Genomic DNA, 17001 nt, shown 5'->3' on the forward strand with positions numbered 1-17001 from the left:
CAAAAGCAATGAAAGCAAAGGGAGTTGTTCTGAACAAAAATTAAGGTTCTATGGAAAAATAAACATTTATATGTCCAGCAAGTTATAGACACATTCCTGCTATAGACACATACCTATTAATGGCAAATGCTACCTCTACCCATTCAGTTGTCTGAGAGAAAAGAGACCGGGGACTCAGTTCCTAGAAAAAGACTCACCAGCATTTGTTGGAACTGTAAAACAGGTACTCCTGAAAACTCTGATGGGAGTTAAACAAGAAAACATTTGTCTATTTTTAAATAAGAGGAAAGAATCCTCCTCACAATCAATCCACCTAGTTCAATGCATAATCAGGATTTCTTAGGGTGGGCTTTATTGTATTTTAATGCCTTCCCAGCTGTTTTGCATTATCTTGTCAATTTCCTAATGGTTGGATTTTAAGTTAGAAGAATTTTTCTTTTGTTTGTTTAGTTTGATGGAAGTTCAACTATAATCTATTTATCGTACAATTAAAAAATATTTCTGTAAAAAATACATGCCTCAGATACTTGAATAAGTTCCTATAAAGCTCAGTCTCTCCTGAATAGGATATTAGGGTTGTTCTTAAGTTTCTAGGCTTAACTACCTGATACAAAGAAAAAAATAGGCCCTAACATTGGCCTGGGCTGAGTATATTCTTGAGAAACCTCTTTTAATTTCTCAGTCATTTCTATGACGTTCTAAGCACGGAAGGAAATCGGTAAAACTGAAGAAACACTTTGATTCACAGGAGATGTCTTCTCATCTTACCTTTTGTGGCCTTCTTCTGGTCTGTTTCGAGCCTCTAGCTTCTCCCTGTGGTAAGCAGTGTTCATTTCATTGCGAAGTCGGTCGTTTTCCCGAGCAATGTCAGAAGCATTTTGAATGACCAAGGCATCATATGTTTTCAATCCCATATCCTCAGCATTCTGCAAGAAGCTTTTGATTGAGGTGACCTCTTGCTGTTTGATGCTCATCTTCTGTAGCAAGCGCTGGCGAGCTAGAAATCCTCTCACAACTAACCATAACAGAAGGAGAAAATACGGATCAGTGAAAGACAACAAAATTAGTGAATAACTTAATATTACTGTGTGTTCTGCTGTAAACATGAGGAAATAAGTTCAGTCAATGTCTTACACAAAGAACAAAGCAAATGTGACAGCACAGAAATAGCATACTAAAATGGAAATCTTCATGTTTTCTACTGGAAGTGCCCAAAACAATGTAGCGATAGTAAATTCATTCGTAAATTTGAGCTATCACAAGTCAAAATGTCTACTTTCATTGAACCTTATTTTTTATTACATTACAACTGGAAACTTGGATGTATGCCACAGACTGTGAAAGCACACATTTACACTGCAAAGGTCAAAAGATCTTTTCTTTCAAAATAAAACCCTGAATAAATGATTCTTGCATTGAATGCAGTAGGAATTAAATGATTGCTTGCTTTTGGTCAACTTAAAAAAAATGCTTTAAATATTTCAGTGCACCTAAAAGAAAACCAAAACGGATACAATTTTTTTGAATGCAAGTTAAAGACCTTCTGTTCCTCATTTCCTTTCAGCAAAAACAATTAGATTAATTCAATGCAAATTTCTCAAATGTATCTGTCACATCATGTCTGCATTTTTTCAGTTTAAAATTTTCATCTGCATTGCATCAGATTTATGTATCTATTAGGCCTATTTTTCACACTCTTTGTCAGTCTTATATTGGGAGATTTTGGTACATCTCCTGTAATAGCTTTCTGTACTACTTTCCAAAGTATATACATTGATTACAACAAATTCCACTCAACCTAAGCAACACTTAGTCCCCCAAATTTACAGAAGTGCCCAGATGAGCAGAAAAACAGGGCACAGTGATGTCCATGACCATGATGAACTGGGCACTAAACTAATCACTCCACCTGCAACAGGGTGGTATTAATATTCTCTGAACATGCATGTTGGCTTAGAAGGAAGAGATACCCTAACTAAATGTGCATTTCTAATTTATTTTATTTATTTATTTTTTTAATGTTCCACAATGTCCTGATTCTTTCCTGACCTGGAATAACTACTGTGTATCTCACAGGGAAGAACCTTCTTTTAAAATTATTTGCTTGCTGCCTGAAATATTGCTGATTTTCACAACAACAACTTTATACACATCAAAAATAGGTTGAACTTCATCATTGATTACTATAGTTACTCTCATTCTGCTCATCGAAAGTTTTTCATAAGTGAAGCCAGCAGGCAATAGCCTGTATAAGATACTGGTTTGAATTTGGGGGAAAATACTGAAAATGTTAATGTTTAGACTGGAAGGTAATAAAGTGCTAAAATGCATTAGGTCTTTTTAACAACATAATTAAATTTCAGTCTTAGGAGTACTGCAGAACAACATCAAAGGACAAAGAGTCAAGCTGAATTAATCTAAAGGAAAAATGTAAACACAGAAAGATACAATTAGTTTTTTTATGAATGTAAAATGTTATAAAATAAAATAAAATAAACAGCTAAAACAGAGGGCAACGTGGAGTATTATCTACCTCCTTCTATGTTCTTGTATAGATACTTAAAATAAGGTTTTTCTAGAGATGCTCAGTGCCCAGCTGATGAAATGGAAAGGTTCATGTTAAGATACTAATACTGCTACTATCCAAAATTCACTGGGTTTGGAAACGTTCAAGTTCAGGTACTTCGAGATGATTTATAATGGACAGCTTTGAAGGTTTACATTTTTATAATCACAGCCAGCCATGCCATTTCCAATCCCTTTTGCTACGTTCTATAAAATCTGACTCTTTAAACTCTGAAATGTTAATGCACTTACCCAATTTATTTGAAAAGGAAATTAATGGTACAGTTATTTGTTGACAATTTAATGAGAGTATTCACATTGGATATACATGTTACTGAGTGTGAATTCACAATGTTGCTGTTGCAAAGGTAATGAATATATGCACAGAACATTATCAGAGTTCACTGTTGAGGAGTATGAAAAATTCAAAAGAGCTTAATAATAAAAAATTGTTCCACCACTTCCAGTATTTTCTTTAGACTTATCTGCAACAGAGCAGATAGGGTATTTGACAAACGTTTAAGCATCACATCCTGGAAAAAAGCCTGTGTTTTAAAGCAACGTTTTTACAAGTATGTGTTTATGTGTGTATTTTTACCTCGACAAAAAAAAATTGGGGGGGGGTGGGGTGGTAACACCACTAAGGTTGGTTAGGAAAAGGAAATAGGCTAATCCTTTGGCAGGTTTGTTAGCAGACATTGACGATGCAGAGTAGCCTGACAGGATGGTCCAGTAAAATGACATCCAGTACAGCTCACTGTGGCATTTAGAGACTGTGCAGCTATTCTCAACTATGCACTTTCATCAAAGCTGAAATGTTCTGAAAAATATTCAACAAAGTTTTGTCAAGAAGAGTTGGCAGACAGACACCTCTCTTTTCTTTTGCGTACATTTTCATGAACTGAGTATCTCAGGTTTTCATTTGGAGATGGACATTTCACCACATTTCCTTCTTTATGAGAACATTTGAAAGATTTTGTCTTCAGTTCAACACAGAACAAGAAACTAATTTTATAACCTCAAAAACTGCTGGGAAATGAAATTGTCATCTCCTAGACCTCTACTGTGCAGTGTCATCTACTACTGTATGGTTACTAAGATTTTCTTCTGAACTTGCTCCTCATTTATGTATATCTAAAATGACTCTCACTTATGCAAATTAAAATAATTGAGGTTAGCACCCATAAGGCAGAAGAATATCTACTTTTTTACAGCTCATCTAAGGACAAAAATCAGAATAATCGAAATTCAAGTAGACCAGGGATCTGGGTTATATGAGAAGTGTATTAGCCATTGTGTTTACAATGTATTAAAGTTAATTTCTAACCTACATGAACTCTAATGGAAGAACTTCAGCATAATGGACTTTCCAACAAGTACAAACAATTTTCTCAGTGATTTAATAAGGTCAAAACCTTCCACATGTAGTTCTCATAGCTGTGAAAAAAATATGACAGTCTCTAAACTCACAGATCTGTTTTTAAATAAAAAGTGTTTTTACACATGCCTTCACTTTAGTTTGTCCCCTTTCTTTGCCCATGTAAGTTAACTTTCAGGAAAATAGAAAAATACTTATCTGGTTTGTTTTGTTTTGTTTCTTTTCGCCCTAGATTTAAGGGAATGCCGAAGGGATTGCTAGTAAGAATGAGATAAAAACAATGCATACCCTATCCTATTCCCAACCTGCCAGAGCTCTTTGGCATGCTAATTCTGCAAGTTTACCATTGTACCTGTTTGCAAAGGACAGCTTATTTCATGAGCTAACATAGTCAAATGGATGTCTAGCTGCTTCTTATTCTTGATTTTCTCAGGTTTCTCAGACCATAAAAAACATGCATGTGAGTGATAGCTTTAATAAAAGCTTTGAATGCATAGTTTTGGTGAAAATGACTTTTCAAGTTAGCCTAATTATGGAGGGCTAGAAGCAAAACCAAAATAAATATTTCTGTAAGAATCCAAGAAGACCTATTATCTTCATTCTTCAGGCAGGGTTTGGCAGATGTCTGTTCTCTTACCTCTACCAAACATGGACATCTTTGAGGATGTTTTACATTTTGGTGTATTAAAGCACTCTGCAAATGGGACTCTGAAAGGTAAATATTTCCTTTCTTTGATAGGTCAGCATGAGAAGGGAAAGAGGATAAATCATTGCTTTTCTAAATGTGTTAATACAACAGGGTGACTTCTATAAGGTATCAGGCACAAGTTATACAGCCAGCTGAACCATGATCTGTTTTAACTGTTACTCTCCACATTCATTCCTGAACTGCTAAGATTTCGATTCCACTTGCTTCAAGTTTTCTCTTGATTTCCTCATTTTCACTTCACGCTCACAATGAAGAACAGATAGTTAAAACAAAAGGGGTTTTTATATTCTTAAGTCTGCAATATTAGGTATCTGACAAAAAAAAAAAACAAAACAACCCACAAGTCTTTGTCTTTTTAATTTCCTTTAAAAAAGTGATAATGGGAATTGTTGCAGACATCAGCCAATTAGATAAATAATGCATTGTGTGAAGGAAGCTTATTCAAACAAAGCAATATTCACATTTTCAGCAGTTATTTGAGATTTTGATAGGAAATGGAAAAGAAGTAACAGGAAATCAGGAGGCAATGGATAATACCTCCTTTTAAAAACGTGCCAAAACATGTCAGTGAGACCTTAGTAAAAATGTATGCATCAAAGGGGGAAAAATGCCTAAACATAAAAAACCAAGCACTGCCAAATATGAAAGCTGTAAGAAAATGGGAAAATAAAGACAACTAAAAATATTAAATTATTATCTTTGCATTCACTGTTGATATATTGGAACACATTGCAATTTTGTATCGTTATGCTATTTGATTTGCAACAAGAAGTTAAAGGTGATCTTAACGCCTTGAAAAAATCACTGCACATACTTTAAAAAGGAAATATGCAAGATCCTCTAAGTTTTAATTACAGTCAACAGCTTGCCGTATAATTATGTTTGACAGACAGAAAGTGCAAGCATCCCCAATGCTAGTATCATCTGAAAAATCTGTGTAAGTTGTTAGCTGGAAATATGTCTGTAGGGAAATGTATAAAATAAAGCAACTACTCAAGGAGGAGAAAATTTTTTTTGTTATGCAATATTCTGTTCAGTGTACAGAGTGACAGCTCAGGAACACTTGTTTTGTAATTGTTACCTTTTTGACAGGTTATAATTTTCTTCTGAAGCTGAAGGCACAAGTCGTTGAGATGGTCAGCTTGCCAGTACTTAAGAAACACTTTTCGAACTCCTATCTAGAATATAAACAGCAGGGAAACCTTTACCATCAACAGAAAAAGGTCAAAACGATGACAAGTGAATAACAATAGTACGTATACAATCCAGCTAAGGGTTGAGATCTACAATTTAAGAATGGTACAATGCAAATACTTGTACCGAAAGGCAGTACCACTGGGTTGAATAGAAGATGTATTTGGAAAGGACAAGCAAGCTGTCAGATGCACAGTCCCCCTTCAGTTCCAAAAACATCCAGAACAAATACTACAATCTTCAAGTCAAATGCAGGTTGGGGAAAAAAAAAGCAACATTCTGAATGTAATTACGCTAATGTGTTAGACAATGTAATAGAAAAGAAGGGATGCAGGCAAGGAGAAAGGTGGCAAGCCATAAACCCACATGCAGCAGAAAATGGTGACAGCTGCCATCTGTGCAACAGGAAGGATTTAGCTCAAGTCTGAGGGTGGGAGAAACTCACTGCTGTTAGTGAGAATGATTCCCATTGTCCAGGAAAATTATGAATCCCAGCCTTGCCTGCTGAAGTTGTTCTGCAGGTCTTTTAGAATCAAGCTTAAGAAGTCAGAGACAGAGGGACTCGGGACTCATTTGTGAAAAAATAATCTCCTAAGTACTGATTGAGTATATGAGCTTATTCTGGTGCTGCTAGTTGCTTAGTTTAACTCGTCTACCTCTTGAGGGTCTTAATAACCATCATCAGATTATCTTCCCCCTTTATGGAAAAATGTAGCTAGTTAGACCAAAAGAAAACACCTTCCATTTGATACTTTCTGAACATGCTGAAACAACCCTTAAAAATTCTTTTCCGTATCATCTTCAAAAGCATTCCTTTTTAATAGCCTTAAAAAAACCAACCACACATAGGCAAGCTACTCTACAAAGAGTAAGTAACTAAAAATTGGTTAAATAATGGGTTTTCTTGTACCATTTTCTGTGGAGGGGTCTTGATAGATAAAGATTTGTTGCTCAGGCTCAAAGGAATCTCAAGGCCTATTCGAGAAGCTGAGAACAGAATCTGCTGTGAGAAAGAGGGGCGTTCCACAATCACCGGGGTCCTGGCGTGGCGTGAATCATCGGACATATCATCAGTGAGACTCCAGCACATGGACAGCCCACGATATTCATTTAGCGAATCCATGCTTGGAGTGTGGATGCGTGATTAGAATATAGTTACATATATAGGGAGAACTTGTTTCTGTAATAAATGGCTTTAGCGTGATTCACATTGAATTGACTTGTTTTGCTGAGTTCTTATTTCACTCCAACAATTTTCTTCTCAGGAATTCTGTAGGAGAAACTTTCCTTCGCTCCTTAGAAATAAAAGGACCAGTACCAGAGAACTGTGCTATCCTGTGAAGATTCTAGCTTCTGTGTAGCTTTTAATTTTGTATGGCTAATAGACATACTGATCAATTAATTCAAGTCTGGCTGAAATTGCAGAAATTCATTCCAGCTCTTGTTTGTCTGCAGCTCATAAGCTCGTTCTCTTCTCATTGCACCACTCTGCTGCACTGTTGTTATTTTTCAGTATAGATCTGGGAGACAGATACCAGCAGGGAGACTGTCATACCTTTTCAACAAACTGTTTTTAACCCAAACACTACTGTCAGATGTACATCACTAGTAACGATGAACTGCAGAAAGCCAGTACTTAGATACCATGTCTGAACTCCATTAACAAAATTCAGAAATGTCTGCAGCACATTTTTGTCCCTTGGCTTCCCTTCTCCCTACTCTACACTATTTTGCATCAAATGTTTTAAAAAGTCTTGAATTCTGAAATTTGAGCTGACAGACGATGGTGCAACTGTTAGTCTTTTAGTTAAAATTAGATGCACTCAAATGGCAAAATTAGAATGCTTTCTAACTTTTTTTTTTTTCCTGCTGTATGTCTTTTCCCAATAAAATAGGCCTTTTTGTGTTATTGCAAAGTGTGTGAAGGCAGGGTGACAAAAAACACATTTTACTTGTCTTGCCATTGTAGAAACTCATAAATAGGGAATAGTCTTTCTTTGCATGGTGGAAAATGCCTGGAACAGCTATTTTAGAAAACAATGCAGCTATAGAAATACTAGTATAACTTAGCTAGTCCAGAGCAGCTCCTCTATTCAGACCATCTATTCTGGAATAACCTTTCTGCTTATAAATTGGAGCTATTATTCCAGAACTATATTGCTTTTTCCTAGATCCTGTTTCTACAAGGGTAGCTAGCCTGGTAAAATGTTGTCTTTATATTTCCTTAATAGATTATCTTGAGTGATGCCTTCCAATTTTTAACTTCATCTGAAGCAATCTCACTGAGATTTCATGGTGCTCTCACACTCTGTTTCCAGGGAAATACTCTCATCCTCATTTTTGTGACCAGTGACTTCCAACAAACATTATCATTTTTCTTGCCATGCTTTCAAAATTCTCTCTTTGCCTGGTTGTCTTAGTACTCTGACTTATTCTTCATCCTTCATCAATTCTGGAATCTGTTTTTTTTTTCCTAGGGGTTGCTCAATTTTCTTAGGAATCTTTCATTTTGTCCCCACTTCTTTTCCTCATTAATTCATCAACAAGTTCTGAGAAAAAGAAGTCTACCACTTCTTTAGTTTAAATTTGCTTCTCTTTTAGATATCTAATCCTGTATCATGAACAAGCAATCTTTTCATGTTTTCCCAGCAAATCCTGTCAGTTTTCTCTTATCTTCCCATCAAGTATTCTATTTTCACACCTTCAGCTTTCTTCCAGGATACTAGAACTCAACCTTGACTCTTCCCACCACATCTACTCTGTCACTAAGCCCTGAAAATTCTGTAACAATTGCTCATCAAACAACACATATTGAAATTCCCTATTACTAGCTTTGGCTACTAAGCCCTCTGTTTTCTTGTTTATTTTACCTTAAATTCAGAATTATTCTAAAAGAACAACAAATTATTATTCATATGGTTAACTGTAATTAAATTATCATGTAGTTATTAGAATAATCATTTGTATCTGAGTAGCTCCCAGACAACCAAATCCTGGATACAAATACTTAATAAAATCATATTCTTCTACTCTGATTACATTTTCTCTTTATACTCCACTTTTCCTTTCCATAGGCCCTCTACATCACATTGGAGCCTTTTATTCCCCTTGTCTCAGGCCTATGCCAAATCATCCACTTTTCCCTCATTTCTGCCTCTTTCCCTCCATTCCTCAAAATGCTTGTTTCTCCCCGTACTTCCTCACTGGAAGTCTCTAAAACATTCATCTCTACTAGGGCAACATTAAGGTACTTTGACAGAAGAAAAGGGGATGAAAAGTTACATTCTAGAACCTTAAAAAATGCCCAATTACCCGCAATGCCCCTGGCAAAATTAAAAACCCCATTCCCAGTTAGTCTCACAATTAACACACTGGTCACATCAAGGATATATTTCGAATATGCAACCTAAGTGAATGTTAAGTCGCAATTTATTTTGCAGTGTGCAGTTGCAAAAACACAGTCAAGACAATTGCTTAAGCTTATGGTCAGTTTAGCTACAAGTGTCTGTCATTGTAGAGTCACAGATCTAGCAAGGGGACATGCAAAGCATTAGCACTCTTTGATCCTACACCCTAAGAACAATATAAATGGAGTTCTTGTGGCATCACTTATGCTATGAACTTCATTAGTAGAAGCCTGCCACAATTTTTAAGTGAATGGAGAAATACAAAATGTCAATAAAAATCATTTTTACATTCAGATAAAAGCTATTTATAGATTTTTACATCATATGCTGGGTCTATAGAGAGCAGAGCTCTAGACAGAAGCAGGTATGGAAGAAACTGCTGTGACATATTTGACTGCGTTAGTATGGCTGGAGATCTGTGTTGCTCAGTCTTTGACCTAAATGTGATACCCTCTAAAGCTGACCGAGAACAAGCTGGTCTCACTGCCCTCTGTACAGTTCTGGCATTCAGTGGAAGCAATAATGTTGAAAAACATTGGGAATTTCACATGTCAGATATCAAAACAGGTTTTGAGGCTGCCACCTGTCTTCATTCTGGTCTTCTCTCTAATCACAAAATGTTTCCTGCTTGCCTAGGGGGAAAAAGGTGAAAATGTTCTTCCACTAAAGCACTCACTTTTCAATACTTTCTGGACTACAAAGTGCTCTCATTTGAATCTGAAATTTTAATGTCATTCAGACTCCTGTAAAAGTAAACCATCTGTGAATTACAGTCATAGTTATTTTAATTAGAAAAGCATTAGGGTTTTAAATGTTATTTTTCAAAATGACACATTTTTAAAGATTAAGTAGAATTGTCATTGATGACTACCAAAGCTTCAATTACTGCTACAGTCCTCCTCTTTTTTTTTCCTGGGAGGAAGGAGAAAGTATGTGAGGGAGCTGTTCTTTCTCTCTTTTTTCCTTTTTTTTTTTCTTTTTCTTTTCAGAAAAGGTGTAGGATGTAGAAGTACAGACATTCAAAACTATGGAATGGATGCTGAGATGGTGTGTAGGTGGCACGGAGGCAGTATTAGCTCATACTTAATAGGTGTCAAGGGAATCTGTAAAGCTGTTCTTTAGTTTAAAGAAGGCAATTTGTGGGAGTGCTGTGTGTTTCTGGCAGTACTTTCAAAATAGCTACCTACAAAAGACAGAGAACTATAATCTAATGATATTTTACACAATGACACACATTTTCACAGTGCATTAATGAAATGTAGAAAAAAGCCTTAAAACTATTGTAAAATGTGTCTTTTTGCAGTGTATATGTCTGCAAAAATATAATGACAAACACATTTACAGGGTACTGATCTTTTACAAGGACTGAAATGTTATTTTGAAGCCTTACTCTCTTTGCTTTCTTCATACATTTTAAGAGTCCTCTTTTGTCTCTGGCAAACTAGTGACCTTTCACCATGTTACATACTGAATAAACCCACAGTTTAGCATAGCTTATGTGTGGCCTTAATATAAAGTATGTGAGTAGTCCAATATTCACGCAAGTGACATTCAGAATTTATGTAAGGGCTTGTCAGGAGTTGGACTTCAGGGAGAAAAACTGTCATTCCGTTCTCTGGGAAAGGGCAGAAAAATCGTCGTTCCATTTCCAAAAGCTGTACAGACCTCACAGCTCTTTGGACGTGTGAGGTGACAAAAAAGGTCTTACAGGAAAGGAAGTGACCAGGAAATACAAGATGTATGTGAGAAATACCCAGTGGAGGAAACCCTACCCCAGTTTTCTCTCATGGGATCTCTGTATTTACTGGACCTATCACTCAAGTCTTTCAAAATTCCAGAAATAGATGTAGCAGCAAAAGCAACAATATGAAAGAATTTCTCTGTGTGAACTGAGAAATATAGGTAACAGGCAACAGGGACAGCAGTAGCAGAAAAAGTAAGGTGTGAGACTGGAAAACTAAACCAGACAAATGAGGGATGAGCACTGGAACCAAATACAAAGTATCTAAAGAAGAAAAAAAGAGAAGAAAATGAGAAAAGTGTCAAGATAGATACAAGGATCGGGGTGGGGGGGAAGAAAGAGAGGGATGGAATCCAGATTTGAGAGATCTAGATGCAAAAGATTTATCAGAAAGAAAAGAACGAGTTTGTAAGACTAGCAGTCATAAGCAAGCCCTGCAAGGTGGACAGAGGGAGGATTATATTCTTGAGGAAAAAAATGATAGAAATATGAACCAAAAAGAAAGCTCTATGTTGAGAGACAGAGAGCTTGTGAGTGTTCTGAGGTCAAAGTGAACCATGCTTCCTCTTCTCTGGCCAAGGGGATAGCATGAATTCATATTGTGTGTGTGGTGCAAAACAGCTGTTGAGGAAGCTTGCCGGTGGTGGCTGACCTAGGCCAGACTTTTGGTAGTACTTGTGAGGTCCAAACTCACTGTGTGGTGATTTCTGCTCATAGCAAATTATTTCCAAGAATATAATGGGATGATATAATATAACAAAGATATAATGGGACAATGTAATATTACTGACATAATTCAAAATATGAGGGAAATCTAGACACTGGTGTTTTAATAATTTAGCCCCTGGGATTTTTTTTTTTAAATAATATCTTCATAATTTACTTAATTTTAAATCTGCCTTAATGAAAATTGACTCTTATTCTAAGAAATTAAAGACAATAAGGAACATTGACTTCCAGCACAGTTTAAATTACTAAATGACAAATGAATAAACTGCCATACAATTTATGGGTACTCAAAGTTTTCGCACTCCAGGGGAAAAAAATATTTAAGAAACCCTTCTATATTACATTGCTCACAAAGTGTTCTGGTACTTTATCATATCATGTACAAAGTGATTTATAAATTTATAAATGGCATAACCATTTCATTTTAAGCCATTTCTGTTTAACAAATAACTTCAAAGTCTCTCTGAACTAAGCATACAATTTACATATGTATGAGTTCATATAGTTCCGCTCATTTCTCCGATTTAATCATATGCCACTTATGTTCTATATTTTTCTATTTAATCACAAATACACTTTTCCCAAAAAGGACTCTGGTGTGCTACCACTGTATATTAATACATTGACATTTTAAAAATACTTAAATACACCTGTATCTAATCCAATAAATGAAACACCTCCATGTCAATAATGAAATATGGTTCTGGTGACTGGCAAGAACTGTGGATCAGACTCTTCATCTTCCATCTGCAGTTCTAGAAGTGTCAGAAGAATTTAAAATCTCTAGATGGAGTTCTGGTATTTCCCTTTATCGAGGGCTTGTTCTGTGTTTTAACATTCTTTTTGAATGGAAGAAGTTTAATAATGCAGTTCCCCACTGGTAAGGATCATTTCTCCAGAAGCACTGCAGGCTCCTGAAAGAACTCTAGCAGTGTCAGCAGCTATAAAACCACGAACTGGCACTAACACAATATCTGTCTCGTGCAACTACCTGATGCTGATTTGGAGCTTCATAAAAACATTCTGACTGGCTTTCCTGTACTGCTTATTTCATACCTGATGAGTCTTTTGATCATCCCATTCAAACTTAAGACTTGTCTTACTTTTTCCAAAATGAGTGACCTCTTGTGTTCAGAATTCAAGGCTACTGATAAGAAGGTATAATTGTGGATTAGAAGAAGCGGGCTAAAAATTAGAAAGATAAATGAAGACAAAGATTTTATTAGACATATTTAAGGATTCCTATCTTCTAACCAGATGAGCATTTCTATCAGTCAAATGCTGAAAGATTCACTTTCAGTGAAGTCTGGCCTTTGCAGCACTTCTTTTTAACAGCTGCACTGTAGAGCAAGACCAAATTAAACTGATGTTTTATCTTCTGATATAATACAACTTGTTTGAACTTTGGCAAGCTCTGTCTAAAGTAACTGAGAAGGGTCAATATCAGACCACCGACCTTAGCTAAACAAAATCTAAGGCTCCAAGTTTAAATGAGAAAGTGCAGTAAGCTATGAGTTAATTCTCCTTTATTGAATTTATATTTGCAATCTTAACAGTGTGTGGAATGATAATCCAAACAAATGAAAGTTTCCTTATGTCAGTAGAAAACGTCAAGGACTGCCTGTGTCCCATACTTCTCTCAAAGCATGAAAATGTTTGCAAGCTAGTCATGCTATTGGGATTGTAGTCTTTGCTTAACTAATACATCACTGCGTGACAATAAATGAAAACAGCACTGAAAATATGGGTTTTCTACTGTAAAGGCCTTCGGCCTTTATATGTTCTGGAAAGCAGGAGATTCTTCTGCTTTACATGAGCAGTCAGTATTTCCACTCAACCTGACACTTAAGTTACTATGTATCATCTTGCTCCTTCTAACATTAATAGCAAAACTCTCACTGACTTCTCCAGGGGTTAAACAAGTCTATTACTTTCACTCTGTCTGGAGTAAGAATGGTTTGTTTTGATTTAGAAATCTGATTTTCCCTTATATCGAGTGTGCTTAAAACTCACAGCAAGTAGCTAAGCTTGTCATATATTTAAGCTGAAAGAACACCTTATCGAGGCTGTGCACAGAATCAGGATGCAAAAACTGCCTTTCATTAATAGCTCTGCACTTTTATAATTTCAGCAGTTAAGCTAAACTGAAACCGCATGGTATGGCAGCTTCAATGAAACAGCTATTTTATTGTCCTAGTTTAGTTATCTCCAGCTCAGCTTAACCAAGTAACAGCAACATTTCATAAACCTATCAACACTTCCCTAATATATGCTTTCTTCTAATACAGAAGCTGCTGAATCAAGCACCAGCCGTTGGCTAGCTGATAGTGCTTGCTCTTTTGCTCTACTAAGCAGTAGAAAATAAACCAAAATTTGATTCTGGTATTGGATCTTCTTCGCTTGTGCTCCATTTCCAAACAGACTGCAGAAGAAATAACTTGTTCTGTGACCAGGCTCTGGGGTTTGCTGGTTTTTTCGTTAATAACACACTTTACAATCACAACTTATGTGAGAAAGATAAACTGGCAAACAGGAAATAAACCATTTTCTTTACTCATTTTTGGTCCTTCACTTCTGAACACAGATTTACTTTCCCCTCCCGCAGGTTAACATCACCTTTCACAAAACAACATGGTAAGGTACATTATCAGAAGGAAGTTAAATAAAGTGTCATCCAGAATCACTCAGCTATAAAGTCCAGATTTTTCTTCCTCCCCCTCTGCTGGGGAGTTTATTGGCAACCTCATCCTCTGATGATGCCATCTAAGCAGGAGGTTGATTTCAGATGCGTGTTGCTTTCTCCTAAACTTCATCATCTTTGATGTGGATGTTTTAGTTATCTATTTTTTTGGTCAATATCTCTACCTGAATCTGCAACAGCTCTTCAGGGAAGTGCAGGTAACAGTGTCAGGGAAGGCATTTTTGACTTATTCATGAACCCCTGCATCAAATAGATTTTTCAGTTCCAACAGTGATTCATTTGAAGTAGTTACTGCTGGCAACAGTGGCTGAATAAACTGGTTATATGTGTAACCCCCTACTTCTCGGATAATTTTAACGATGCACTACAGATTACACCCTTCTTTTGGCTTTGCTAGCTGACATCATCCTGGGTTCCTCTTTTCCTTCTTTTTCTTCCCCCTCTTCCCTTGTAATTTTTTTTTTTTTTTCAGAGTCCTCTGATGTAAAAGCATAGAGGAGAGCACCCATGACAACTGCAGATTGTATAAGCTTCCTCATTTAGATTGTTATTTAAAGTTCAACTTTCATGATTAGTCAAATGAATCAAAAAGATAATTGAGAGAGAGACATTATGTGACACAGACATTAGTCACTACTGCTGATAGTTGGGTATATGGTCTTGTATCACCTATGCAAAACGTGTTGGTATCAAACCTGTATTCACTGGTCATTTGTCTGTAAGAAATGGTCTGGACTTAGCGTCAATTTTCTCCTAGATGCTTCCTTCCATGATTAACATCTTTCTATCCCTTTGTCATGGCTCTCTGAGGCTTGAAAAAAAGTGTAAGGAGAAGGTCACTCATTTTTTCAGATCTTGCTCCTTTCAGCTTAGTCTGTTCCCATGTGCTTCTTAGTCACTGAGTGACAATGACTCTCACCCCCAAAACCTCCTATTTCATTTAACTCATCAGCATCTCTTAAGAGTTTTGTTCCTTTCTGGTTTGAAAGACAATGTATTATGGACTACTGTAGTTTTGCACACCTGACTTCTTCTGGTGTTAATGAGATTCTGGAGTCAGAACTTCTAAAATCTGTTTGAGAACACAAGCGTCAGTTCCCTGCACGATGGAGAGATTCTGTTTTGCAATTTCCTTTTTACATTTTTGTCTTTCAAGGTTTCAGGCTTATTTTGAAATGTCAATCACTACAGACTCACTAGTCTTGAGCTGTAGGCTTTTGCTGACAGCCAATTGCTTGTTTTTGTGCCATAATGCTGTTACTGGCTCCTGGAAAATAAACTCCATAGGCATCCTACTGTGTGTTTCGTGAGTGGAGCACAATATGCAGTTACTGTTACACAGCTTTTACCCATGTCAAGCTTGTAGCTCCTCACGAGTTCTGAAGGTTAGTAATGCTCTCAGCTCCAGGTACTTGTAAGCGAAGCTACAGCCTCTAGATATTACTGACTTCTTTTATAAGGAACCTTGTGGCAAGGATGCAAGATATACCCCAGAGCTGACTTGAGAAATCTGAATAGGGAAAGCAAGTCTATTTTAATATCATTATCTTTTCAGAGTCCATCCTTTTGTTCTTTGCTATTGAAAGAGTGAGGCTATATATGCCCACTACCTATTTTAGTGACTAAAAGGGGACCTAAACAGTATTTTGACCAAAGAAAAATCTTCTTATGTGTCCAAGTGCAGGTGATCATGCCTTTGTGCTCCCAACCTAGTGGAGGGCTTACTGTTTTTCCTGTTACAACTAAGGAGTCTTGGCCACTGAGAAGCACCCATAGCACAAAGTCCAACATAGTCCTTGCCCTTCACAAACAGTTGCAGAAACATTTTCTAGGCATCTTAGTGCTTAGAGGTCACACATGAATTAGGTGACCTATGTTAACCCTTTCCTTTAAACTAATATTCCCAAAGCCTATAGGAGTCTTCAGTCCCTAAACTTCATACCTGTCCCTGAAGCTGGTCTGGATGCTCTCTTGTGGAATAGATTTCAGTCCTCCTGGGCCGGGAAAAGACCTGAATCTGAAGCTCACATGACCTGGGACAATGAACTACACATTAAGTAACAGAAAGCTTCTTTTCTGTAGAATAGCTTATATAGCATGCAAGGAAACACCATTTTCTTTAGAAATTGCAGATGTTAAAGAAATCAGTCCTGCTCAATTACAAAGCTACCCCAAGGAGAAAACTGAGAACTCTGGCTAAATGGAGAGATCCACCTTGCAATCCTCATGCTGATGAGGATTAACTAAGATATAAATAGAGTAAGGAGATGGGATAGAATGCTGAGAGCTTCCTGTTCACGTTTGGCTTTTTAATTTTTTTTTACTTTACTTGATGTACAGCAACCCTAGATACTTTGGTCTGTCTCTGAATCAGCATGGTGGTGCCTACAAAGGCTTTGACTAGATGGGAAATCCTAACTAGTTGTTTTTGTTCTCTCCCGTGGTCACAGTACAGCTTTCAGTATAGGATTTTACATAAAGAAAACGTGCAGCAGGTTTTTTTGTAATTCAGAGACCACTCAAACACTAAAATATGTACACCAGATACCTTGAAAAATTTACACAATGTATATGCTT

At 36.6% G+C, this 17001-nt stretch overlaps 1 protein-coding gene across 1 annotated transcript in view; it reads right to left on the reverse strand.

Moving 5' to 3' along the window:
* The window catches only part of MYO16 (myosin XVI), a gene marked incomplete at both ends in the record, with an annotated part of 300394 nt that overhangs the window by 44867 nt on the left and 238526 nt on the right, over positions 1–17001 (reverse strand). Inside the window, 2 exon segments of the mRNA XM_080343675.1 lie at positions 769–1015; positions 5734–5824. Of these exon segments, the coding sequence (XP_080199801.1) occupies positions 769–1015; positions 5734–5824 (338 nt within the window).

The sequence above is a fragment of the Nesoenas mayeri genome, assembly GCF_963082525.1.
Source record: "Nesoenas mayeri genome assembly, chromosome: 1".
Classification (NCBI taxonomy): domain Eukaryota; kingdom Metazoa; phylum Chordata; class Aves; order Columbiformes; family Columbidae; genus Nesoenas; species Nesoenas mayeri.